Source organism: Pygocentrus nattereri, chromosome 23, assembly GCF_015220715.1.
Source record: "Pygocentrus nattereri isolate fPygNat1 chromosome 23, fPygNat1.pri, whole genome shotgun sequence".
NCBI classification, from domain to species: domain Eukaryota; kingdom Metazoa; phylum Chordata; class Actinopteri; order Characiformes; family Serrasalmidae; genus Pygocentrus; species Pygocentrus nattereri.
The window spans coordinates 25225859-25253512 of NC_051233.1; the positions used below are offsets into that span (position 1 = coordinate 25225859).

General features: G+C 39.9%; 2 protein-coding genes across 3 annotated transcripts in view; one reads left to right on the forward strand and one right to left on the reverse strand.

Annotated features, from left to right (window-relative positions):
• The first annotated feature begins 3225 nt into the window (after positions 1–3225).
• On the forward strand, positions 3226–17473 carry nup88 (nucleoporin 88). The gene is made up of 17 exons (XM_017699592.2): positions 3226–3490; positions 4294–4463; positions 4617–4742; positions 4925–5011; positions 5775–5951; positions 6803–6983; positions 7498–7648; positions 9250–9348; positions 10805–10895; positions 12001–12105; positions 12313–12471; positions 13308–13433; positions 15018–15083; positions 15456–15536; positions 15989–16115; positions 16702–16820; positions 17125–17473. Exons 1-17 carry the CDS (start codon positions 3257–3259, stop codon positions 17186–17188), a joined length of 2163 nt encoding a protein of 720 aa, XP_017555081.1. The 5' UTR covers positions 3226–3256; the 3' UTR covers positions 17189–17473.
• Positions 17474–18687: 1214 nt separating this feature from the next.
• The window catches only part of rabep1 (rabaptin, RAB GTPase binding effector protein 1), a 32473-nt gene continuing 23506 nt past the window's right edge, over positions 18688–27654 (reverse strand). Inside the window, exons 14-19 of one of the 2 annotated variants that reach the window (XM_017699605.2) lie at positions 26538–26727; positions 25489–25500; positions 23953–24008; positions 23273–23371; positions 22848–22964; positions 18688–22067 (exon numbers count right to left, since the gene is read on the reverse strand). In XM_017699605.2, coding sequence (XP_017555094.1) covers positions 21966–22067; positions 22848–22964; positions 23273–23371; positions 23953–24008; positions 25489–25500; positions 26538–26727 — 576 coding nt within the window. In that variant the 3' untranslated portion in view covers positions 18688–21965. The remainder of the gene's footprint in view (positions 22068–22847; positions 22965–23272; positions 23372–23952; positions 24009–25488; positions 25501–26537; positions 26728–27654) is intronic. The other variant, XM_017699615.2, reaches the window with a different exon arrangement.

Below are 27654 nucleotides of genomic sequence, written 5' to 3' on the forward strand. Positions count from 1 at the left end.
TTTTCCTTATCTAGTCCTGCTGGTGACATCCCCTTTAAATAAAAATAACGCGTGGGAACGACTTAGTAAAATGTGAGAATGAGATCCTTATATCGTGGCTACGGCTTAGTAAGGCATGGAAACGAGATCCTAATCCGTGGGAAGGAGATAATTAAGCCTTGGCCGCAGCATAATAAGGCATGATCTCATTCCCAAGCCTTACTAAGTCGTGGCCACGCATTAGGATCTCATTCCCATGGCGTATTACCGTATCCCGCTGGTGAAGTCCCATATAAATAGCAATAATGTGTGGCCACTCCATATTAATGCGTGGAAATGAGAAAGTATCTTTTCAAAGTATTGGCTTCTTAGTCGATGTAATGAATTATTTTCTCAAAATATTATGACTTATTTCTAAAAGAAATCACTTACACTGTAGAACTAATAGCTTGATTTCTCAAAATATCGACTTACTATGTCAAAATCATGACTTATGTCCTCGAAATATTGTCTTAGTATCTCATAATAACTTCATCCCAAAACAGTTACGTTCTTGAAATGAAAGCTCACTATTTTGACATTTTATCTCAAAAATCTCTAGAGAATAACTAATTACTCGAGATATTAAATAAAGATCTTGACAAAAAGCACAGAATTTCCAGACGCCAAGTCAAATTTTGCTGCTACTGAGCTTAAAGATGACTGGTTTCCTCTCCACCAAGCAGGGGTGGGTTTCCATATAGCAGGGCCGCTCGATGACATCAGCATCTCCTCAGTGTCGGCAAATAATTGTTTTTAAAAATTGCTTTAAAATTGATTGGCATCAGCCAGCTGGTCCTATTTGACTGCTATTTCAAACCGACATTTAGTAAAACAGCTTTTGTCCTCCAGACTGGAAGAGCAGAATATTAGGCAATGCTGGGCTGTTGTGCTAAAACGTCTGCATTTCGTTAATTTTACTGCATTTTTAATCTGCAGAAATAGTTATTTATGTTTAGGTATGTTTCCATAATGCTAATCAAGGTGAATCTGTTCATAATTTCTAAATGTAATAAATATGGGTGTTAACATATTACACATTACACGTTACACATTAGCAAATGTACACATGAAAAATGATCGGCCGTCGACATTAGACTACAATTCCCATCTCTATGGACCTCTAGGAGATGGCACTCGTTTTCTTCTGATACCAGTTAATAGTAAAACTAGTTTCCTGATATTGATACTTTTAAAAGTCTTCTTGTGTAAACATGAAAAAGGGGGGGGGGGGGGGCAAGACTCTGTGATTTCTACAGTAAAGGCCGTTAACTGTGGTGTAAATTATATTTAAAAGTCTTTGCATTAGTAGATCTACTGAATAAAGTGCCAAATTAATCGTTTATTGATAACTGTAAGTAGAGAATTTGCTGTGTTTCAGGTGGTCTGCCTCAGTGTCTGTATTCACTGTTTAAAGAAAATGTTTAGCGTTGGTAATTTTGTATGACAAATGATTCTCAATTTTTTTTCTGCATAATTCAATCACTGATGTAAATAAAGTCATTCAGAGTGGTTTGGCATGTAAACTGTGCGCTGTAAAGAAACCTGTATCCCTTTATTTATGAACCAAAAAGACCAATGAACACGTCTTCTAAAGTTTTATGTAATGTTGATGATGGTAAAGTCGTGGTAAATGGGGGGGGGGAAACAACATTTTCTATGAGGACTATTTGCCCCTGCATGTGCACTATTTTGCCAAAAGCATTTGCTTGTCTGGCTTCACACACACATGAACTTGATTGACATCCCATTCTCAATCCATCGGCTTTAATATGATGTCGGTCCAACCTTTGCAACTATAACAGCTTCAACTCTTCCAGGAAGGCTTTCCACAAGGTTTAGGACTGGGTTTATGGGAATTTTCTTCACACAAGAGCATTTGTGAGGTCAGACACTGATGTTGGACGAGAAGGCCTGGCTCACAGTCTCTGATCTAATTCATCCCAAAGGTGTTCTATCGGGTTGAAGTCAGGACTTTGTGCAGGCCAGTCAAGTTCTTCTACACCAGATTCACTCATCCATGTCTTTATGGACCTGCTTTGTGCTCTGGTGCGCAGTCATGTTGGAACAGGAAAGGGGCCATCGCCAAACTGTTCCCACAAAGTTGAAATTGTCCAAAATCTCTTGGTGCTGAAGCATTAAGAGTTCCTTTCACTGGAACTAAGGGGCCGAGCCCAACTCTACTGCTCTAGAGTCCAGTGGCGGCGCGCTACACCGCTGCATTCACCACTTTGCATTGCGCCTGGTGATGTAAGGCTTGGATGCAGCTGCTCGGCCATGGAAACCCATTCCATGAAGCTCTCTACGCTGTTCTTGAGCTAATCTGAAGGCCATATGAAGTTTGGAGATCTGAAACGATTGACTCTGTAGAAAGGTGGTGACCTCTGCGCACTATGCCCCTCAGCATCCGCTGACCCCTCGCTCACTTAACGTGGCTGACCACTTCGTGGCTGAGTTGCTGTCGTTTCCAATTGCTTCCACTTTGTTATAATACCACTGACAGTTGACTGTGGAATATTTAGTAGTGAGGAAATTTCACAGCTGGACTTGTTCCACAGGTGGCGTCCGATCACGGTACCACGCTGGAATTCACTGAGCTCCTGAGAGCGACCCATTCTTTCATTAATGTTTGTAGAAGCAGTCTGCAGGCCTAGGTGTTTGGTTTTATACACCTGTGGCCACGGAAGTGATTGGAACACCTGAATTCAATGATTTGAACTGAATACTTTTGGCAGTATAGTGTATCTTCCTGCCATGTTTTTAACGCATGTTACGCCCAAACCTTCTCATAAAGCAACTTCTCAAGTATGAGGCAGTGTAATAAGAGCCTGTGAGGGACCTTTTAGAGGCATTAAATCCTTCAGACGTCCGTCTTTCATCACTACCTGGAGCATTTCACATTTCACAATTTTACTTCGAATTACTTTGTTCACATCTTACGCAGAAATTTAGCTTTTTTAGCTTAAATTGTGGAATTACCCTTTAGGAGGGGTAACTATGTCGCAGTACTAATTCAATAAATGAACATTTTAACAACGCATATCTGATTTAGCACAAACACTGGATGGATAGAGTAAATATAGTATCACAAGTCGTGAGCGATTGTGCTTCTTCCCAAATAATAATGAAAAACTACAATTCCCATGATCCTGCAGTGTTGGCGCGAAATCGCCAAGCACGTCGCTAATTGGTGGAATTTCCCGGAGTCATCGCCACGCGACCGCCACTGACGAAAAATATGGCGTCGCTATCGGGCGAGCGTTGGAGAGAAGGGCTATCCGACCATGAAATGATAAAAAAACTACAGGAGAGTCTTCATTTAGAGCCTCAGGGCACCAGCAGAAGAATAGCGAAGAACCTTACCTTCTGTCTGAATGGCGACTTTTTCATATGGGACAATGTAGAGAGCGTGTTTTATACAACGAACCTCCGGCAGCTGAACTCGGAGGAGGCTGAGCAGCACAAACACCAGGTTAGGAACAGCCCAAACACCAGGTTACGAACAGCGCAAACACCAGGTTACGAACAGCCCAAACACCAGGTTACTAACAGCGCAAACACCAGGTTACGAACAGCGCAAACACCAGGTTACGAACAGCGCAAACACCAGGTTACTAACAGCGCAAACACCAGGTTAGGAACAGCCCAAACACCAGGTTAGGAACAGCGCAAACGCCAGGTTAGGAACAGCGCAAACGCCAGGTTAGGAACAGCGCAAACGCCAGGTTAGGAACAGCGCAAACGCCAGGTTACGAACAGCCCAAACGCCAGGTTAGGAACAGCGCAAACGCCAGGTTAGGAACAGCGCAAACGCCAGGTTAGGAACAGCGCAAACGCCAGGTTAGGAACAGCGCAAACGCCAGGTTAGGAACAGCGCAAACACCAGGTTAGGAACAGCGCAAACACCAGGTTAGGAACAGCGCAAACACCAGGTTAGGAACAGCGCAAACACCAGGTTAGGAACAGCGCAAACACCAGGTTAGGAACAGCGCAAACACCAGGTTAGGAACAGCCCAAACACCAGGTTAGGACGCAAATACATTCAAAACAGGCTGTTTTTGCTGTTTTGCTTCCAGACATGTTGTGAATTGGGACCTGAATGCTAAGTTCTGATGTATTTACAAAGTTTTACCTCTAACATCAAGAATATGCAAATTAATAATTGCATGTTAATCCCAAACAGTGACAGTTTATTACCTAGTGTGTTACTATATAAACTAAAGGCTGTGAATGTATTGTATCTTGGTGGTAATATACTTCTTATCCTCTGCACAGACTTTGCTGTGTATCAACCCACCCCTGTTTGAAGTGTGTCAGGTTCTGCTCAGCCCCACTCAGTATCATGTGGCTCTCATTGGTCAGCGTGGGGCCACAGTGCTCGAGTTGCCACAGCGCTGGGGCAAGAAGTCAGAGTTTGAAGGTGGACGCCTTGAGATCAACTGCAAGTGAGTCGTGTTGAACGGTCAAATCGTTTGACCAGAGTGGCTAGATCATAAGGAGCTCTGGAGCAGTGTTGAGAGGTTTTAGGGTAATGTCTAAGTCGTTTGGTTTTGTTGAGCTGTACTCCTAATTCTTATGGAAATTTTTCTTCTTCTCAGGACCATTCCTGTGGCTGAGCGCTTCTTCACCAGCTCGACCTCTGTAACCCTGCGTCAGGCTGCTTGGTACCCCAGCGAGACAGAGGATCCCCACCTGGTGCTTCTGACCTCAGACAACACCATCAGGTAGCCAGAGGAGCTGTCCAAATGTATTAACATGAAATGAAAGTGATTTCTGACGTTGATTTCTTTTAAAGAAGTCATATATGGCAACTGAGTAGAGTATATAAGCTAGTAGTGTTAATAATGTTGTTTGTTGGTTTGAAACCATGGAGTGACTAATGAGGTGGTGATGTTTTTGCTTATAGATTCTACAATCTCAAAGAGCCACAGACTCCTGCCAGAGTGCTTCCTGTGTCTCAGTCAGAGGAAGAGTCCAGCGTCCACACAAGAGGGTAAGAATGCTGGCTGTTATTCTAATCTGCTTTGCTGCTTTAGCTCTATAGTAGGCACTGCCCATTGAAAAAATAAATCTTTACTGTGACTTTTAGTCTTGTTATTTTTCTGCAAATTTCCAACCTCATTGTGATTTGGTTTGATTAGGATTCTTCAGAAAACATCATGTAATGTCAGATTCCATCACAAGCCAATTCAGTTATTTTGGTGCGTTTTATAATTAGTATGGCTTAAGAAAATAGTACCACAGTGGGGAAAAATTGACTGTAATAACAACCAAGTTGAGCTCCCAAGTGGCACTGCTGAGTGTTCCATATGAGTCCTATTTTCAGGAGATCCCAAGTTCGATCCCCAGCAATCCTCATAATTGTCCTCTCTTTCTCTGAGTGGGTAGGATGACTCTCCCTTTCCTCCATTTCTCACCACAATCAAAGTACACTATGGTGGATGTCCATAAACTTATAACTTAAGTGTGGCAAACACTTATGACAGTACATTTAGGCAAAACATTTAGGCAACCATTGTGATCCACATTCAGTTACAAAGTAGCTCTACATGTGAGCGTTACAGAGTGTGTACAGTTCTCTGCAAAATCTTGTGCAACTAAGCAGAATATTTAAAGCCTGTTAGTTTGGCAGTAAGTGTGTTTGGCAGTAAAGTACCATCTAACTTCAGAAAGTTAAATACAGTAAACTTATTCGTACTTTTTTATTAGTCCGGAGACATATAAAGTTTAATCTGAGAGATGCTCTTCTCTTCTAGACGCTCTTACGCAGCCTCTCTGGGTGAGATCGCCGTGGCGTTTGACTTTGGCCCACTGGTGGACGCACCCCGCCAGCTAACCAGCCAGCGGCTTAAGGAAGACCTGCTGGTGTTTCCCTTGTACATCCTCTACGAGAATGGAGAGACCTTTCTGAGCTACACCTCTCTCACTTACACGTAATGCCACTCTTCTGCAGTAGTGCACACACCCTGCCTGTCTTCTTTTGATATTTTTTCTTTACTGAGTTAAGTGAGAAAATGTACCCGCAGCCATATCTGTTTATTTGCCGTAAAACAGCTAATGACTAGTTACACTAGCATTTGGTATTTTTACTGCTCCATGTATCTGTATTGGGCTGATATACCTAAAAATGCTGGATAAAATATTAGAGGGAAGAACATGACTCGGGTCAAACCCTGTAAGAAGTCTAGACTGAAATAGCCCTCACTCACACGGTGTGATGTGATCTTGTTAGCTATGTATTTCTTCCTGTGGGGTATGTTGAGTGACAGTCCAATTTTAGTTCATGTTAAGTGAAGTGAAAAAAACAGCTCATTTTATAGGTTAGTAGTTTTTAAAGAAAAGTGTCCAATTGGCATCTGTTTCAGGCAGTATTCAAGGTTTCAGCATCGGTATCAGAAAAGAGAAAGTGGTGTTATACCATCTTTTCTTGGTAATGAAAAGCATTTTTTTTCCTAAATAGTGGTTTTCTTTTCCAAACTGGTATTAAAGGCACATATTGAAACATTTTGCAATGGCAGTTTAAACATAAAATGCATGGCCTTTTGAAGTTAGCACTGACCCTAATATGGTCACAATGCTTGCATGTCTGTCTGCCAGTAAACTAACAATTTAAAACATGCTTATTTATATTCAAAACATTTGTGTCCTCAAGTGTTTGCCAGGCAGTTTAGTACTGTTTGTCTTATGCCCTCATACTGTTTTCATAAAACTGAATGTTTCCTATGAAATCTTTCACATGTACAGGGTTTTCATTGGCTTCTTTTTGTTGTCCTGTCTGTGTTAGTAATTTAGGGAAGCTGCTGGGTCCTCTGCCAATGTACCCTGCTGCTGAGGATAATTACGGCTACGACGCATGTGCTGTGCTCTGTCTGCCCTGTGTACCCAATATCCTTGTGATTGCCACGGAAACTGGCATGTTGTATCACTGTGTGGTGCTGGAGGCTGAGGAGGAGGACGATGGTGGAGTAAGTAACCACCTGTTTGCTATATTCTGCAATATTGATATAATATTGTTCTGTCACGTAATACTGTATTTAGCTTAGAGTTGGTGTATCCATAATGTGTTTTGTAATAGTAAGCTGTAGTGAGATAGTTACTGCTGCCAGTAACAAAAACATAGTGTGATTTTTGTATTCATTATTTTTCTTCAATGCTACGTCTGTGTAAGTGATAATTATTCTTTGGTAGTCTTGTTTTTGTCGAATGAAGAAATATGTACACAAATTGAAATGTAAGTGTAGGTCATGTAATTGGCTATGTATTATTAATAAGTGTATTTCTGAAATTTAAATAGAAATCAAATGTAAGCAAAATATCAGTAATAGCTCATTTATAATACCTCTTAATAATAATGAAATAGTTTCATGCAGTGTTGTATTTAAAGTGTAGGTCATTTGTGTGGTATTTCATTGGCATTTGTGTTACATTTCCAGAGAGACTGTTGTCTGTGTTATGATGCTGTGTTTGTTTGTGTTGTAGGCAGTAGAGAGGTGGTCCCGGGGCTCCGAGACCGTACCTTCACTCTACGTGTTTGAGTGTGTAGAACTGGAGCTCACTCTAAAGCTGCCTGCCAGAGAGGAAGAGGAGCTAGCAGAGTCCGATTTCACCTGCCCAATCAGATTACACAGAGGTCAGAGAAGTATATTAGAAAGTTCACATCCAATTTGTGGCTTTTCACATAGCAGCATAAATCACAAAGACAAAATCTTATTTATTATAATTAGTGTTATGCAATGAATGCTGGTAATAGATTTTTAAAAATGTTCTTCAGTTTTATGGCTAACAAATTCTCCTGCATTAGCTATTAAATGCCTTTATTGGTTGATGGGATGAGTTGAATGACCATACTTCTGACCCAGAGAGAGTTAAGGCCTATACATATATAGATACATACAGTTACGGTAGCTCCTTAGCATAACTAAAATGCTAGTCGCAAACATGGAACAGGTTTTGTTTTAGCACCTGTCACTCCCCTTTTATTCACTCGGACATTACTTGGCTACTAATGTTTGGATCTCCTCATAATTCAGTCATGATGATATTCAGTTATATCTCAGTACACACACACCTTCAGATACCCCTCCCAGTACACTAATTGATTGTGTTTCTGATTTAAAGCTCTGGATGCCTAATAACTTTCTCATGCTAAACACTGCTAAAACTGAAGTCTTACTGGTTGGCCCTAAACCTCTACTATCAGTCATCCAATTTTTCAGTTAGTAGTGATGGCCTGCTCGTTAAGCCTGTACCTGTCGTTAGAAATCTTGGTGTTTTACTCGACTCATCACTCAATTTTGATCTGCACATCAAATTCCTCACCAAGACTGCATTCTTTCATTTACGTAACATTGCTCGTCTCCGACCGTTCCTGTCTGATAAAGATAAAGCCAAAACTCTGGTTCATGCCTTCATTATGTCCCGCATTGACTATTGTAACTCCCTCTTTTTTGGTCTCCCTGTAAAGTCTATCCAAAAGTTACAGTACATTCAGAACTCTGCAGCTAGAGTTCTCACCCACACTAAGCATTCAGCTCATGTCACCCCCGTTCTCTCTCAGCTACACTGGCTACCGGTCCCGTCCCGTATAAAGTTTAAAATCTTACTTCTCACTTTCAAAGCTTTGCATAATCTTGCTCCCCCCTACCTCAGAGAACTGCTGACCTCTTACACTCCCTCTCGCTCTCTCAGATCTTCTAGCAGTAACTTACTTGCTGTTCCATGCACCAGACTTTCCACCTTGGGAGGGAGGTCCTTTAGTGCTATGGCCCCCAAACTCTGGAATTCTCTTCCTCAATCCCTCAGGGATTGCTCTTCTCTTTCTTCTTTTAAATCTGACTTAAAGACTTTTCTGTTTAATGCACATTTTTCTTCCTCCTCCTCTGTATAGTTCTTTTTTGTTGCTATGTGAAGCGACCTTGGGTTTGTGAAAGGCGCTATATAAATGTAATTTATTATTCTTCACAGCATGACAGCAGATTAAAAATAACTTTTGTTAGGAAAGCCATCAGTGCAATTTGCCATTTAAAACCTATGTTTGAGTGAGAGTTCTACATAGTATGGCAGAGCCATAGCAACACTATGCAAGTTGCGTTTTTTTTTTTGATCAAGTATCAGGGTATGCAGTTTATCTGTTTGATGGAGTAGTACATGCTCTCGACCCAACAGTGAGAACCACTGCCCAAACCAGATGAATAATTCCACATTGTCTGCTTGTTTCTTCTGCTGTTTCAGATCCTTTGTGCCAGCACAGATATCACTGCACCCACGAGGCAGGCGTTCACAGCGTGGGGCTTACATGGTTTAACAAACTCCACAAATTCCTGCAGTCAGGTCAGTGATGTCTTTCCATCCAGCATTCTGGTAGACATTTAGGCGCTCTTAGAAAGCTTAGTCTTTTATCCTGATGAGAGATCTGAATAGGTCTTCTTTTGAAATGCTTGAGACAAGAATGTTCAGCTCTAATCCTGGAACACCTTGGTTCAGCACTGTTTGGTGATTGCCCTGCTTATCAATCAATCAATCAATCAGTCAACCTTTATTTTGACTCTGAAGTACATTGAGGGCAACCCTCATTTTCAATGTAGCCGAGCATTTACAAAAACATGGATTGACATGACAAAGAAAATATCTATATTTAATCATTTTAAACTAAAAGTAAATTTAAAAATAATAATAAAAATAAAACTTGAGGTTTAATTGATGAGAGATTAAGATCAGAAGAAGATAAGGGATTAATAAAATAATGATAATAATAAACTAATTAAAATAAGTTAAAAATTAATAAAGAACTAAGAGAAGAACTAAAACAAGAAATAAAAGTAAAGAATAAATAAGATTAAATAAAACAGGTACAGGCTGTCTGAAGGTGGTTCGATATTAAAAGTTTAAAATGACGCCAGTGAGCCAAGTTTCCTGTAGTGAATTCCAGCTCACTGGTGCACGGTAACTAAAAGCAGATTTTCCCAGTTCAGTAAAAACTCTTGGTACCTGGCAGCTGATCCAATTACTAGAGTGAATCTGATAATTATCGTTATTTGTATTTATCAATGAAGTGATGTATTCTGGCAAATGACCGGAGAGTGTCTTATAAATAAAAATCAACCAGTGTGTTTCCCTTCGTACCGTTAAAGAGGGCCACCCAACTTTTGCATGCAGCTCACAGTGGTGAGTTCTGTACGGATCTCCAGTGATGAACCTCAGGGCACAGTGATACACTGGGTCCAGTAATTTGAGAGAGCTGGAGGGAGCATATTTATAGATAACGTCGCCATAGTCCAGCACTGACAGTAAAGTTGCTTCAACTAGTCTTTTTCTGGCGTGCATGGGGAAACAGGACTTATGTCTATAAAAATAACACCAGCTTCTGTCTGCGTTTACTGACTAGTTTATTTATGTGTGGTTTAAAACTGAGTTTATCGTCCAGCCATATGCCAAGGTGTTTATATTCTGTGACTCTCTCAATAGTGGATCCTGCCAGGGTAGTAATATTTACAGTACTAAAATCAGTATTAAAAGGTCTGGAAAGCAGCATGAACTTAGTTTTCATGGCATTTAAAACTAGTTTGTGCTTATATAACGCCACCTGCAGAGCAATAAATGAGATGTAGAGCATTATATACCTACTAAGCCTGATAATTAGCTGCTGAATTCAATTGGGTGTATCTGAGCAGGGAAATCAGCAGTATTGAACACTCTTGGCTCAAGGCTAAGACTGTGGCGCTAATCCTAAATAAGAGTAGAGAGGAATATGCTGGATATTTAGGTGTGTGTGTGTGTGTGTGTGTAGATGAGGAGGATAAGGACAGTCTGCAGGAGCTGGCAGCTGAGCAGCGCTGCATAGTAGAGCACATCCTCTGCACCAGACCTCTATCCAGCAGGTAAATATGAAATATTAAATTATAATGGCACAATATCTTGTAATGTAACATGATTGTATAATGTCTCTTTCATAAGGTTACTACTACGATAGTAGTAACCTGCATATTTATTTTCTCAACACACAGTGCTGGTAACTTTGCTCAGAAATTTGCATTTTTTTTCATCATTTGTTTTAGGTTTTCATATTTTATGTGCATTACTTTTCAATATGCAATATTGAATATACTTTTCAATATAGGTTACCCATGGACACAATTTGCCTATTTTGTGAGGAGCTAAGGGTATCTTTTTGCATTCAGCCCGTTTCTTGCTTATGCAGTGGCACAAAGAGAACTGCAGCATTCTCTCAAAAAATTGCATTGCATCACGTTCAGTGTGTAGTGGCCTTCAACAGTTCTCATTAAACACCTTATTCAGCTCATCAGCTAATTAATGAGGTCTTCAAGAATGTAATTCAAGGTGTCAGAAAAGGGAAAACATTAATCTCTGAATTGTGGCTCGGAAAGAAAAACAATTTGGACATGCCTGGCCTAATCATTATAAAAAATAAAAATCAACGAAATGGTGGAAGATGTGACTACACCACTGAATTCAATGCTAAAGCCATGGACATTTTATACTGCATCAGCTGCTGCAAGATCCAATTAGTCAGATCATTAATAAACTCCTCCTGAGTTGAATTGGATGTTTTAGAGCAATAATTGAATATCGTCGCTGTCCAATGAAAAACATGTATTTTAATTTTTTTTTTAGATTTTTACTTTTCTGCATTATTTGAGCTCAGCAGCTGTCTGGTTAATGATGATTGAACCAGTACAAGTGGTCCAAAATTGCTTAGAATAAAAACTTTTTCTGTGAACTAACATTGAAAGTAAAGAATGTTTTGCCCTCTTCTTTAAAGTTACTATTTTGGAGATACTTGTTTTTTGTTGGACAGTGATGATATATGCGAGACGGGTATACTGCAGGACCAGGTTTGAAAAACCACTGGCCCACCAAAATGTGCATTCCATGACTCAGAATGGTTTCCGTTTGCCGACATGGTATCTGTAAACACTTGACTGTTATGTCTGCCTGTAGTTGACCATCTTGTTTTCATGTCAGTTTGCCAGCTCCAGTGCGGGGTTTCTGGATTGTGTCTGATCTTTCTTTGGGTGCCACTATGATCTGCATCACCAGCACCTACGAGTGTCTGCTGCTCCCTCTACTGTATGTGACTCCTTGCTACATGCTAGCCAAGTATCTTTAGTTATTATATCTGAGAAATATGAATATATGACTGTTACTACATGAGTACAGGACTAAATACATATACATTCACATGTTATGAAGAGTGATTTGAGAGCAATTGGATACCAGTGGCTTTAGTATACAAACAAAAGTATTCATTGCTTTAAATCCTCTTTCACCTTGTAGAAGTTCCATTCGTCCCCCATCTCCTCCTCTGTTGTGCTCCCGTGTGGGGATGGGCGAGGGGTCTGGGAGCTCCCCCCTGCGTGGACTAGCCAATGACTCCTTTGAGCAACACATCAGGAACATATTGGCACGCAGCTCCACCAACCCGCTGATGCTGAGGTAAGATGACAGCAACAGTTTCCTGAAACTACATACAAATAAGTACTACTACATGCAGCCTTGTGACTTCAAAAAAGCCTCAATTAATATTTTTGTATTTGTCTCAGTTCTGCAACTTTCTAAATTGGCTCTATACTGTAGAAGAACAATATTTAGTTTAATATTACTGCGGTACTACCTTCAACAAATATATCCATCAAAGATATCGTGAGGGTTACAGTATGCAAAAGAGCTTCTAAATAATTACCTTTTATGTTTTTTTTTTCTGTGTGCTACAAGCAACGTGCTAAATTGCAGTACTAGATAAGTGTTTCTCTTGCTGTTTTAATAAGTCAAGAATTCACATTCTCCAACTAACATGGGTTGATCCCCAGCGATGACTCAGCCATCCATCTTCGGGAGTCCAAGAGAGCATTATTGACCTCGCACTATCTGGAGGAGGACGGCCCTGCCTCTCCCCAATCACTCAGCATGATGCTAGCCAATGAAGACTTTTGTTAGCTGACATAAGAAAATTAGCAGTTAGTGTTTTCCTCCAAGCGTGTTAAGCTGTCCAGTGATGATGTATTCGCTGCAGTTTGTAAAGATGCAATAATGCTTCACGTTTTACAGAGGGAGCATGTACTAGCCTTCACCCTCCCAAATGGGTAGCATCATGGGATAGGGAAAGACCCAGAGGAACTAACAATAACTGAACTGTGGGAGAAAATTAGACAAATGAAATGGGGGGGAGGGGGACAAGTAAAAATATTTCTGTCAAAATAGCGCATTATGATTTATAGTGTTCAGTTAAGCTAAGCTGTAGTTTGTGTTTCTTTATTGTGTGTTTGTTTCAGGTCAGGGGATAAGGACTTGTCCTCTCCCACTCCAGAGTGTCTGCAGCTGCTGAGCAGAGCCACGCAGGTCTTCCGTGAGGAATACATACTCAAGCTGGACCTTGCCCGTGAGGAAATGCAGAGACGGTAAGGGCTTACATTTACAACCACACAATGAACCAATGAATGAAAACTAAGATTGACCCGCTATCATGGCAGCATGCCACCCAGCAGCTTTGACTCTCATTCAGTATCAGCTTTCATTCAGTATTATACCCTTTATATTAACATTGTTCTAAGAGCAAATTACATAGGATGGTTACAAATGGCTTTAAAAGGTTGCTTCTGTAACGTGCAGTCTTCCCTTGTTGTGAAAACTCATGAAAACTGGGCCGCAGCTCTACAGAGTTTAGTATTTTTAGTATGTAACACTCACACAGCTCATGAAGGTCTTGCTACTTAGCTTGTGAGTTGAATTAGGTGTGTTAAATGAGGTAGGATGCTAAACTCTCCAAAGCTGTGGCCCAGAAAAAAGCCAGTTTGAAACAATTTTTATGCAGTACATCTTTTAGGAACCTTAAAGGGGAACTACACCAGTGTCATTATAGAACCCAGTATCATGTTTTGATATGAAGTTATTGATTCTGAAGAAATTTACAGTTACTGATTTCTTTACAGTTGTGGTGATAGGAACCAGGAGTATTGATGCCAGTGTATTTACTATCACTACAGAATGACCACTGAACCTTCTGTTTTATAGGCAGTGTTGATGAGGGTAAATCTGTAAGGTTTCATTTGCCTTCATGGACGTAGCTCTCGTTTTTTAAAAAATATGTAAATAAAAAAACCTTTAGGCCAAAATATTATTTCAGACTATCTTAAAACAGTGAATCCGTAGTCAGACAGCGTATTCATAGCAAGAGCTGGGTAATATGATAAAAATATGAAGTTTTTGCAATACATGATGTCAAATTTTATCTGCCATCTGCAGTTCACATCCATTTCATTAAATGGTTTTCTGTAGCTTTAGACATTTAACACTTCAGACTTCTGGTTCCCATCAACACCACTGTGAACAGTTCTGACTCGAGTCTCTCTAGAGTGGAGCATTTCAGATCAAACCACTCTGAATGACTTTGTTCGCATCGTAATCAATTTGATTATGAGGAAATGTCAAAAAAATGAATGGAATTCGCCTTTAAAACTGCGCTAGAACTAGTTTGGCTAAATATGAAAGAATTTGCAGTACTGAGTCAGTAGGGATAAAACATGCTAAAAAAGTGCTTCAGCTGCTGCAGGAAGTTTATTCAGAAGTCTGAGAATGATTGGGTTGGCTTGGGTGGGAGTTTTTCTGACTACGTTGTGATGTCACAGTATTGGGCTTAAAGAGGGTCTGGCTGGATGCCCAGGTGCTGAAGGCATTATTCATAATGCTGTGAAAAATAACTGTAATATTAGTATAACAGATAATACTATTCAACAACACACAGAAGATAAGACTTGATTCCCCTTCCAGGCAGCAACTCACTGCTATACCAGTAAGAGTCATCAAGATAAACTCGTAGCGCTTCATTCATCGTACTTAAGTAACGCTGCTTTACTGTTTATGCACAGGTTTTACTTTTGCCTGCTGTTGCTGTGCTTCAGTGCAGCAGTGTTGGTATTATAAGCCTCGTTGCTTTGGTCTGGCTCTTTAGGCTGTGTTTTAACACTTGTCTGTTTGTGCCACAGAGTCAAACTGCTGACGGGTCAGAAGAACAAGCAACTGGAGGACCTGGCACTGTGCAGGGAGGAAAGGTAGTCACCACACTGCCTTAAAACAAATCAACATCAGCAGTATAATATCCTCTCACTCTTCACCTCATCATTTAGATCTCCTGCACGCGCAGCTGTGTTTTATTCTCATATCCCGTCTTCATAACGGGAGCCATTCTTATTCCGTTCACGTCTAATGCCCTAATTCAATTATGTGAAAAGAAATGTGACGTTACTAAAAATAAGCTGATGTGCTGCAGGGCTCTTTTTAATAAGTGGGTCATTTACCGTACAGTCAACAAATAAAACGCGTGAATGCACTTCGCTTTCTCACAGAGCGAGTTTCATGTTCCCAGCAGCGGTCACGCAGCAGTAAACATTGTGTGTTTTGCTCGTGTTGTTTGTTTTGAGCAGAAAGAGCCTGAGGGAGGCAGCAGAGCGTCTGGCTGACAAGTATGAAGATGCCAAATATCGTCAGGAGGCCATTATGAACAGGTTCCTTTGCTTTTCTTTGCTTTGCATAAACTTTGACTCTTAAAATGAAAGTGTCAGCAGTGTTTTCTTTTTTTTTCCTAGGTTGCTTCTTTCCGTGCTTTTTAGCTGGTTTGAATTTGCCCAATAAACTAATTGCCCAGAGTTTTCCTTGTATTGAATATTGAATAAACTCTGACTTATATTAATATTTCCATAAAAGAAGCGTTATAAAGGTAGGACAATCACACACTGCCAGCCTGGCTAACGGTATTAAAGGTCCATGGCTCTTGGTACAGTATGTTGTACCCACGGTCCAGTAGTTGCTGGCTTTAATAAAAGAATTGAAAGTTGTTGTTTTTTTCTCTCCCACAGAAGCTATTCAGTTATCTATGTCAGTTTATCTAAACAATATAACATACTATGCTCTATATAATGTTACACTGTATATCTCCTGTAAAAATTTGTGTTTGTAGGATGAAGCAGGTTCTGGGCAGCCTGCGCAGTCAGCTTCCTGTGCTCTCTGAAAGTGAGAAGGACATGAGGAAAGAGCTGCAGACCATCAATGACCAGCTCCGTCACCTAGACAACAGCATCACACAGGTCAGCTACCCTGGATGTAGAAAGGCCAACTTTCTATTTTGTGTTTCTGGCCTTTAATTGTGTTGACAGCAGACTCGAATCTCACCAGCCTGTAAAGAAGCAGCAGCATCTTCTGTGTGGAAATAACTTTAGCATGAACAGGCAGAAATGTCAGTGCATTGCTTTTCACAAAAAAATGATCAAAGACAAGCTGTTTTTTTACAGCTTAGTTTCCATATACAGAGTGAAATGTTAAAGGCTGCTACATTCAGCTGTTTTTAATAGAAGAGGGCAATATGGTAAAAATCTACTGTTGCGATATTTATGAAATTTTCACAATATCTGGTCAAAAACTGATTTTTATTCACTATTTGACATACAGTATTGTGCTAAATCCAGTTAAACAGAACTAATTTTACTCTCTTAATAATGAAAATAATGAATGCACTTGGTCAGCGTTCTGACGATCTCCACAGTTTGTTCAGAAAAGCATTGTATTGTGATAGTTTATCACGATAATGTCATATTTTTTTGTGATATGAGGCCTTTGAAGGACAGCGTTTGTGGGTCATCAGCTCACCTTCCGTGTGGTGAATTGTATTAACAGGTCAGCATGAAGAAGGAGTACCAGACGAAGCAGATGGTTAAAGGCTCGTCTCCGGCTCGACCCACCATCACGCTGAACGCTCACCAGAGGAAATGTATTCAGGGTGTCTTGAAGGAGCAGTGAGTTCACAAATTAACATTCAAATGTCACCGTTAACGTCCATCAGCATGTGTGCAGTTCATTTGAAGTGACTGATTACACTAATGGAAGTCTTGCGTTGAATTTACTTGATGCGTTAGTGAACATCGGTTCCACATCAGTAAAGAAAATTACATCGTAGCTGAATCGTATTTTTTTCATGTGATGCTCGCATTTGAATTGAAGTCAGGTCAGTGCATCCCTTTTCTCTGTGTGTCCTGCTGTGGTTTTGGCTGTTAATTACAGTAGGAATGTTCATTGTGGCTTTTTCTGTCTCTTTATTAGGGGTGAGCACATCGCTGACATGATGAAGCAAATTAAGGACATCAAGAACCATTTCAGTTTCTGAAAAGTGACCAGCGCTCGTTGACCACATCCACACACATCCGCTTATGAACCCACGTTATAAAACCTACATAGGAACATGTTGCCAAATATATTCACAGTGCAGTGTCTACTGTGCTCAGATAAACAGGACAGTCATTTCCTGTTAGGGACAGTGTCTTATCTTGAACTGTCGAGAGGGTAGCCTGAGGCTATAATACAAGCTGACACTTCGCTATACAAGCAGACTAAACAAGCTTTTATACATTTTGTGCATCTCTTTGGAGAATAAAATGTTTTGTATATTTGAGGATGCTTTGTGGTCATTTCTGGACGACTGGTTGATCTATGAAAGGAGAGAAATGGCACAATACTGCCTTTTCTTTTAAAGAACAGATACTGAAACATTCTGCTGATATTGATACTAAGAGTTTAAAATTTAAAATAAGGTAATTGGAACGCTTCACTTAAAGGGGGGGACTTGCACCAGTTTTTTTAAATTTCAGCATAATCCATGTCATTAAGAGCAGGTTTTGTGTGAAATTCTTCGTTTTTGTAGAGAAACCTTCTCAGTCATGATGATTCACAGTGGTGGTGAAAAGAACCGGATACTTAGTTTCATCCCGCTAAAACTTCAGAAGGTTATAAATATCCAGCCTGGTGTCAAACACTATTTTACCAGCATCAACATTACATATAAAAACTGGTCATTTTGGATAGTAAATAAAGAGGCAAGAGATCTTGATCTCCACGGTCGAGATATCGGAGCTGACCAATTTCACAATGAACCATTTTGCATCAAACCACTCTGAATGACTGTCTACTTCGTCCATCTCAGCCAATGAATTTGCAGGAAAAAATGCCCATCTGAGGCCCATGCTCAAACTGTTCAAACTCTAAATGAAACTACTTCTGTGGTTCACTTTTAATTCTTTTGCAAAAAAAATTAAAAAAAAAAAAAGGATATAAATCAGTTCTAGTGTAATTGTGCTTTTTGTGGCACAGAATTTTTGTTCTTTTTTCCTTGGGTATCTGTTTAGATCTACCCACGACGGAACATTAGTTCAGGCAGCGCTCACTTGGTCACTTCCTAAACCAGAATGGCTCAGCGTGCCGTACAGTGCAGGGCATAGAGCATGAAAGCTGTAGGATGTGCCATTAGATAAGCAACTTAAAATGACATCAGCTGCTTATTCTTGCGTTCTAACTGATGACTTCCCGTACATCTTCCCCTGATCTTAAGGACTGTCGTTGTGCATCACAGAGTGGGGGCTCTTAAGACAGGATGTGGTCAGATGTTGATGCTTTCTGGGCATGTTTGACACATCTCAAGCAGGGCTATTATATAGTGAACGTTCTTGAAATAATCTTCAGCCCACCATCAGTTGTGGTTTCGACCTCTACAAACGGCACAGGCTTATTTTTTTTTGTCCGTTCCTCTTGCCTTATTTCCAGTTATCTATTGATGTGTTGATCGGAACTGGCCCAAAACCAGTTAATTCTCCCTTAATGATTACTCACCCATTTTCCTTTAAGTACAATTCGGTTTATTAGATATATACAGAGATATGTACACAATACAGTATAGAAACTTCCAAGGGCTTCTGAATTTGCGACACAGCATGCGAACGGAATCCGAACTGTTAACGTCATCTTCAACCAAAGGTTCTCCACGAGTAGATGGTAATGTAAATTATACTGGATGAGAGGGAAATGTTGTTGATCTCCACACCTTCTGATGTTATGTAGTTTAGAGGTCCATCGATATTCAGAGATTTTGAAAAGTAGTTAGTCAATTCGCTGTCTTGTGGTTTGATGTTTCTGCTTGCAAAAACTGAAACTACCAACAGAAGCAACACCTCCAAAAACATAAGTTCTATGTAAATGAGTATTAAATGGTGCTTTTGAGTGTTACAAATGCCAAGAGAAGAATGAGAAGACCCTGCAGGCCACTTGTAGGGGTCAAAATCAGAAAGTGAGAAAAACGGCACATGGCACTTACTCCTGCTGCACAACGCGGCCCAAGTTTGCCGTTTTCCAGCAGCGACTCGTTGATATCGGAGCAGCCGCTGCATAAACAAAGCACTGACGTTTTTCTCAGGGTTGAAGTTCTCATCTACGCATTCTCACTAACATTTCACATCTTCAGGGAGTGTTTCATCAGCAGCTTTGCTTACATAGACTTGAGCAGAGTAGGTCAGTTTAGATGCCACTGGGTTTCAACCATCACAAGACTGACTCGTCCAAACTCCGTCCACAAAAATATGTTCCTTCATATTTATTTATTTATTTATTTGTACAAGCTTTACAAGTCTCACTCAACCTAAAGAGAAACTGTAGTGCACAAGTTTGGGTTCATCAAAAATACTGAGGGTGCGTTATTTATTTTAAATGATTTTGAAATGATGCATTTAAAGATTCACCAGTTTTTTGTTGTAAAATGATCGTTAGCATGTTGGCCATTTCTATATCTTGCTTCCAACCTCCCTAGTTGCAATTAACAACAAAGTCCAGAATCTCAACACTTTGTAGCAATTGTGAATACTGTAGCGTTTCAATGTAGATAATATATGCAGTTTGAGCTGCAATGTAATTCATCAAGAAGCTGAATGGGATCATTTTGCTACAAAAGAACACATTTGTGGACGAAGCCTAGGCAGGTCGATCCATATAATAAAGCAGGGCAAGGTCAACAGTGAAGATACTGCTACAAAATGTGGTTGGCTCCCAGTGTGGCTGCATAATCTTTTACCAAAACCACCAAGTTTTCAGTGGAATATCTAACTTTAAATGGTCATCACATGCACCTCTGGGACATTTACAGCTGTGTTTTTAAGCACAAGTGCATTTCCAATAAACATCAGTAGCACTAGATATATATAAATCTCACTTCCCAACAGACCTCTCCAGATTGGAAAAATTACAACCATGCAGTCCGGCCAAGATCAGCAGGGTAAGAAAAACGAGCCATGTGCCATTTCACCTAATGTGAACTTTGAGGGAAAAACAAAAAGTACATTTAATATATCTAGTCTAAAAGCACTTCAGCTGTCAAAAATGCAGTTGATTCAATTTCAATCTCTTCATTTGTTAAGTGTTTTGAGACGCAGCCAGATGACGCTCCGTGAGCACAAGCCACAAGACGAGATACATACACGCCGCCATTGTTTTTCCTGCACTGCCTCCGTTACTCCTTACTTTGTTTTTTTTCCTTTTGCTACTCAAATATATTGCCCCAAATTGTCCAGGCTAACATATCACTTAACTTTGGTTCTGAAAGATTTCATATGCAGTTTTAATTCATCTTCCACTGCACATGAGACACATACACAGAGATTAGAGCAAACTGTCACCATGGTGAACACACAGTATTCAACTTGATGAGCCTTACAGTTGCACTGTTGCACTAAAGATGAAGATAGCAGCAGCTAGGCTAGACGCATAGTGTACTCTCATTGGACAGCAAGTGATGCAGATCAGTGGCATCAATGGGAGTCCACTGAAGCTTTTTGCATGAGTCTTAGTTGTGCAGCAATGACAATTCAACTAAAGCGTCTCTGGCTTCACAAACAGGGGAAAAAGCAAAAAACAAAACAAAAACAACAACAAAAAAAAACAAGCATAGAAATATCATCGGACCACCAAGCACAAGCTGACAGGTAAAAGAAAAAAGCCATGTTGCCAAAAACAGCACTTAATACCAGTAAAGAGAAGCCAGTCAGCTGAAATAACAGAAGAGAATCATATATTTTTTGCAAAGTCTTGGAGGTCCTCAATTAGTCTTTGTGAAATCTGGCTAGGTAAAGAAATCAGAGCGGTTTAAAACTCTCCAAATTTGCTGAAGGTAGAGAAATAAACCAGAGAGGGGAAAAAGAAAGGAGAAAAAAAAAATAAAATAAAATACTGACACCACACCGGCAAGAAAACGGACATTTCTATGAAATGAATCACGGACCAAGGTGAACTCAGGGTCTGGAAGGGGGAAGGGGGGTGCACATATACTTAACAAATTAACTTAACTTGATGCAATATACATATATATTCTGTATACAGGGTATGTACAAATACTAGAAGTGGGTCTGTCTCCTTCATTAAATCCCTGCCTTTGGGCTCAGCAGAAGGGGTGGAAGTGAGGAAGTAGGCCAGGAACCAAGGGGAAAGAGAGAGAAGCTTGATGGTATCAACTTTTTTTGTTTTCAGTGGCCACATTATTAGGTCTCCATGGAGCCCGTATCTCAAATGACCTGGGCCAGTTTCCCCAAAGCATCTTGAAGTTAAGATCATCTTAAATGGTAGAGAGAGTGTGTTCAGTATGATGCTCACTCTACCATTTAAGAATCATTTTTATGCCAAGGTGCTTTTGGGAAATCCAGCGCTAATTAAGAAATTGAACTGCAAAATAAAATGGAAGAATTTTAAAAGGCTACCAAAGCTCTACGTTAGATGTTTAGCTGCACCCCACATTTCTCCAATGGCATCAGTCCATTTCTCAGGTTGATTACATCCTCCAACAGCAGCAGTAGATAGTCGTAGTGTTTCTCCAGAACTTGCAGCCTCAGGTCTTTTCAGTGTATAGTTCGCATTCGTTCTCTGCTTGTTTTAGGGACAAAAACAAGTGTTTAAAAAGCTCAGGCCACTTCCAGTGTCCCTGAGTCTGTCCAATTGGGATGGAGGAGACACTGATGCTTTGGGGCTGGAGAGGCAGAGAAAAGGAGAGATGACCAAATATGTGTTTATGCAACAGAGAGGAAGAGGAGTAGGGGGAGGAGGAAGATGAGGATGATCAATCATGGGTGACAGTATCATGTCTCAGGGAGCTGGCTGATGTCCGTCAGGTTGGTGTCATTTAGGATGGCACGGATCCGCTCTAAAGAGTCTGCCTGCCGGATCCTCTCCAACTGGACCTGAGAGAAAACCAATGAGAATTACTTGAAGTTAGAGGAAGCAGTTTTTGCCAGTGATAAAAGTATGATGCCATTTTACATCAACTCTTTCTCAATTGTATCTCATTCAAACACAAAGGGAAACTTTGTTAAAAACAGGCAACAAGAAACTGAATGTCAGTACAAACTAAGTCAGCTTGACAAAGCCCGCCAATAACGGTTCAAAGGTTAAAGCAGTTGCAGGACACGGTTGTTTGCTTTTGCAGCACTGGAAATTTTGCCCATAAAATAATAATATGAAGAAAATGGAAAACAGTAAATTGGCTTTTTCAAGCCAACTTAACTAAACTCCAGGGGCCAAAAAAAACAAAAGAATTCCCAGTGATGAATCACCATTGCCACTGTGATCTGGGCACTGTCTCTCAAAGCTGGAATTCTTGCTTAGTCCGCCAACTTCAGCCACGGGTTTTCTGCCTCACTATGATGGAGCACTTTTTACCAGGCTACATCACCAATGGCAACTTGTGCTGCATGGCTAACCTGATTCACGGAAGGTTCGGTTTATGATTTCCAATCATAAACAGCTCTTCAACCACAGCCAAACTTCTGACCAATCTGAGCCTCTCAGTGTATGAAACTTGCCTCTGGTCCTGGTCCAATATATATCTATATATAACTTCTTACGTTCAGATAAGTTTAACCCTCGCCGTGGTGTGCCGTTCATTCAGACCTTTAAACAATGCTTTTTTTTAATTATTATTATTAAAGTGGATCTCCAATGTTTCCCTAGAACGCATTTACCTGGAGAGTCTGAGACAGCTTGACGAAGTCTCTTTGGACCTGCTCGCTGACATCCAGCTCCGTCTGCAACCGCTGTGCTTTATCCTTCTCATCGAACACCTGACTCTCCAAAGTGCTCTGTAACAACAATAAAACAGCCAGAGGACTCTTTACTCTACTTTAGTGTTTTATACCCATAATCATTAGCTAGTCGGTTTAAAAGAACAGTTCAAAAAACACTGTCAATATTAAATCAAATATAGAAGGGATGAGTTAGTAACATGCAGATGACCACATGCTAACTGGTTCATGATCTTATATAATGTAAGGCAAATGTCTGGAGTCCCTCCAATATTTATTTAGGAAAAGAGCAAAGCAGTCCACTTCAAAGACATTTTATGAGCAAACTCCTCACATTACTGCTAGGATTAGTCATATGATCGTACTTTGCTAGAGAGTGCGTCTTTGAGCTGCTCCTCCAGGCTACTCTTCAGGCTCTGTAGACTCTCTAATGCCTGGCTTTTCTCAGCCAGACTGCTCTCCATCTGTTCAGAAAGGAACATGAACAGCCAAATGCAATCAGAAAAGAGGTACAATCCACCATCCCACTATTCAGATAACTTATCCACGCTCTTCCCATGAAAGTGTTCTTTTGTTGTGACTGCTGCTAGTAGGACTGTGACCACTTATCGAACTATCAATAAGTATAAGTCAATAAGTAGGGTCATTATTTTTCTTTCCATTTTGTAAGTGCAAGTGTTCTACACTCTGATCTGTTCTGAAATTTCTTATTTGAAATGCTTATTTCTATAGAAATAGTTGGTGGGTAGAACACGCTTTATGGAAAGCAGACTGAAAAGTCTCATTGGAGATTGTTTTGAGTTTTAAAGTGCTGTACTAAGCTACACTATAATGCTGATCAAAACTAGGCAGGATGAAACCATCAACAACTGACCCATCATGCTAAAATTAGCTTGATATCTAACCCTCCCTAACAGTGTGACCTTTCCCACATAAACAAGATGGAACTGAGTAATCCCTGCCAACCTGTCAACAAAAGAATGGCTTTGAGGGCAGAGCATAGATAGGCCAACTGTTCATCTATTTAAGTGAGATGATTCTATACCTGCTCTTTTTCGCTCTTCACTCGTTCCAGTTCTGTCTTCAGGCTAGAAAATGATGCTGGAAAAGGAGACATCAGACATGAAACATAATCAGACAGCAGACAAAGTGTTCAGCATGTTGACATTGAACTGCCTTCAAGTGCCATTAGCAGTGAAGACAGAGGAGGTCCAGCTCCTCTCTCTGGCTGTTAACACTAAATAATTCAGTTGCACATTTCACTGTTGGTGCTGCTTAGTCTAGAAAAAACATGCCTTCTTTAAATGGTGGCATGTATGTTAACCGTGGAATTAAACAATCTGTTACATTCAATGTCCTGGATTTAAAGGAATATTTCAGTGAAGAAAAAAAAAAAAAACATTTCCGTTTCCAACAATTGCAGTCAATTCAGCAAGCACAGACAAAAGTATGGACAAAACTCAGGCCTCAAGATGACCGCTCCCTCCATTTTTAGCTATGTTCATTTGTATTGATAACTAAGTCAAACACTGACAAAAACCACACAAGCATTTCTATTTTAGATTACTTAAACGGGAATTCCTCTACTTTATAATAATTCCTTTATAATTCAATACTTAAGAAGTAAACAGTCATTCAGAGTGGTCTTTTATGATATGCTCCATTCTAGAGAAACTTACCAAGTCAAAACAATAATGCTGATAGGTACCAGATGTCAGGGGGGGGGGGGGGGGGTTGGCCTGATGCCTGAAACATTGTTTTATGACTGTTTTGAGATAAGCTTTTGGGCTAAAACATATTTAAGCTCACTCATAATTAAGAAAAACAGCTGTGGATGGTAAATAAAATGGCTATATTTCTGCTGTAGACATCACATTTCTTGGCTCCCATCACCACCACTAAAGAATTAAGAGTTGGTAAGTTTTTCTACAATGCAATTTCATGACCTTATTTACATCAACAACTGGAGCATTATTGAAAAACTGGTGAATTTTCTCCTGAACTACTCAACTCACTTTGAGGCCAAGTGTAAGGTTTAGGCACGCCGTCTGATGACTGATGGGACAGTGGCTTCCATTACTGGTCGAGTTTTAAGAATAGCCCTGTATCTCAAACATCAAACTAAAGCAGCAAACTTAGGACCCCTGACATGTTTTGGCTGATCGGCTACATTTGGGCTAAGAGAAAGTTAAAAATTTATTAGGTTTTATTTTGTCAAACTATTCTGCTTGTGCAAGCACATGAGGCCAGAATCAAAATCAACTCATTCTCATGAAACATGAGTTAGATGTTTCCAGTGATGTTACATGATTCAGACAGACAGACAGACAGACAGACAGACAGACAGACAGACAGACATGCAATGCCAGGTTCTATTAAAACATTAGGACATGGTCTATATGCACAATCATACATGTACTACTACATATCTCTACTGACAGAGCTGTGATAAAGTATAAGCAGTGCTGCTGCTATCAAATGCTGGGTGCTGTTTACAGTACGTGTTAAAATGACATTAGTACTACCAGTGGAGACAGACAGCCTAGACACACACGGACTACAGTCAGCCAGTGAATCATACCTTCCAGGATGTCTGAACACAAGTCACCAATGCAGATGGAGGGAAAGGGGAAAAAAAAAGGTTTTGAATCAGCAGACAAGAGGAAGTAAGTCTTCTTTTGGAGTTTTAACATCAAAATAAAAAACAAAACAGAAACCATCGCTTTTCAAATAAGCCTGGCTTGACTACAACCTCAATAAAAGACACGACTCAGCTAAAACCAGAAGATTTTTCTCTTTAGGACTAAGGAATTTTCTGTCTCAGTGCCAATTCAAACGTCTCCTGGTCTGACTGCTGGCTGGATTCTGATGCTCCACTGAATTCCTCATTAGCTAAATATGAACTACTGGTCACTATATCTAGTCTTTCATTCAAGTTCCTGACCCATAGCCAGCCCCAGCACAAGGGCATCAGCTATCCTGATGGTTATTTCACAAAGATGTACTGATCAATTAGCCAGACAACTTAAATGGTCCATATCCTACATTTTCTGTAGGTACTTTGCATTTGTATGGTATTTAGTTCATTTTGTTTTTTTGAGGTTCACTTATAAAAGGTTTGTGGGGATGTATGTACCAAAACCAACTATAATTCATTTTTATATGACAATTTTCTAGCCTCTCTTTATTTCTCAGAATAAATCTGGTTGTTTTTGTTAATCTCCCTTGAAGACTGATGTATTTAAATGAGTTCTGATTGTGGATGGATGGGGCTAAACTGTTGTAGGCTGAATAAGTGAATACATGCAAATGCACTGGTCCTTGTAACCAATTCAAAAAGAGCTGTTTTGCAGCATTTTTTTTGGACTGCATGAACTGAGTAGTGAATCATACTTTTTTAATCCAACATCAAACTCTAAATAAAAAAAATTAAAAAAAAGAGAAGAAAATTTTGTTTTCCATGATCTGGTCCATTTAAGCTTCAGTCTGTTCTTGTTGCTGTGTGAAATACGATGTGAAAAGCTACAGAGCCTTTAATACTTAGCTTTGGATTGTCAGAAGTTGTACCAGAATAAAAATGTGGACTGGATCGACTTCTCTGGTCTAGTGTTACGGGCATTGACGACTCACCTATTTCTTCTTTGCATCCCTCAATCTCCAGCTGTAGTGTGTCCTCCATGTTCTCTTTGAGACACTGCTCTGCCTGGATCTGCTCCTTTAGGAACAAGATCTCTGCCTTCAGTTTCTCTTCAAGGTGCTCTGCTGCTGTACGCGCAGAGACTATGTCTTCCCTGTACTGCAGCACCAACGACTGAAGTTCCTAAAGAGAGCAAATTCTTAGAAGTGGAGTTTTTGATGTCACGATTTTTCTTTACTGCAAGAGGAGTAGAAAAGATCCATTTCAGTCTGGCCAAAAATCAAACGTCCATAATTTTCCCTTCCCCAAACACAGTCGATCAGGCAAGACATGTTTGATATCCAAGGTTTGCTTTGGTAGTTTTGTATTAGAGCAGCAAAACTAATTTTATACTAATTATATACGGTATATATAATGAAGCTAATGTTACAAGCTAATTACATTGGCATGTAACTTCGCTAATTATTCTTTATTCTGACATAAAACTAGCATTTAATATGTTATACGTCATGTTATAGCACAGAATTGCCTCCCTCAGCCTCATTCGTTAATTCGTCATTCGTCAATTTTTGTATCAAACACAAATATACCCTCAAGTTTCTGACCCAAATTGCTGGGAGTTTTTCATAAGTTCCTCCCACCTTCAAGATACATCAAGAGTGGGTTTTCTTAGTCTTCAAACTACAAAAATCACACTCTATAGAGACTACCATGTGACCATACTAGAAGTTGAGTAAGCATATCTAAAACAGATGGTTATACTTTTCATCTTGGACAGAGTGTCCTTTTGACAGTACAACACTGAAGCAAATGTGTGATGACTTCTCAGATGCTAACTGGAGGGCTACAAACCTGTTACTTGTTAGACACTTTACTCTCGTATCGCCAGTCCAAAAATCAAAAAGCAAACTTCAGGCACCCAACATATCCTGACTTATTGAATACATCTAAAGTAAGGAGAAAATATGCAATGCTTTTTTTTTTTTTTTTGGTAAAAGTGATGGTTTGATCTGTGGCAATGCAGCTCATATGAACAAAAGACTCAATGAAAAACACATGAACCACATGAATATACTCTGACCGAAATGAATATAAAATTATGATTATTAT

Bases quoted from the DNA above. Each gene is read 5' to 3' on its own strand.
- nup88 (XM_017699592.2), top strand. From the start codon at position 3,257: ATGGCGTCGCTATCGGGCGAGCGTTGGAGAGAAGGGCTATCCGACCAT. The intron at 10,896-12,000 runs GTAAATATGAAA...TTTTCATGTCAG, and splicing joins ACCAGACCTCTATCCAGCAG to TTTGCCAGCTCCAGTGCGGG. The intron at 16,821-17,124 runs GTGAGTTCACAA...TCTCTTTATTAG, and splicing joins CAGGGTGTCTTGAAGGAGCA to GGGTGAGCACATCGCTGACA.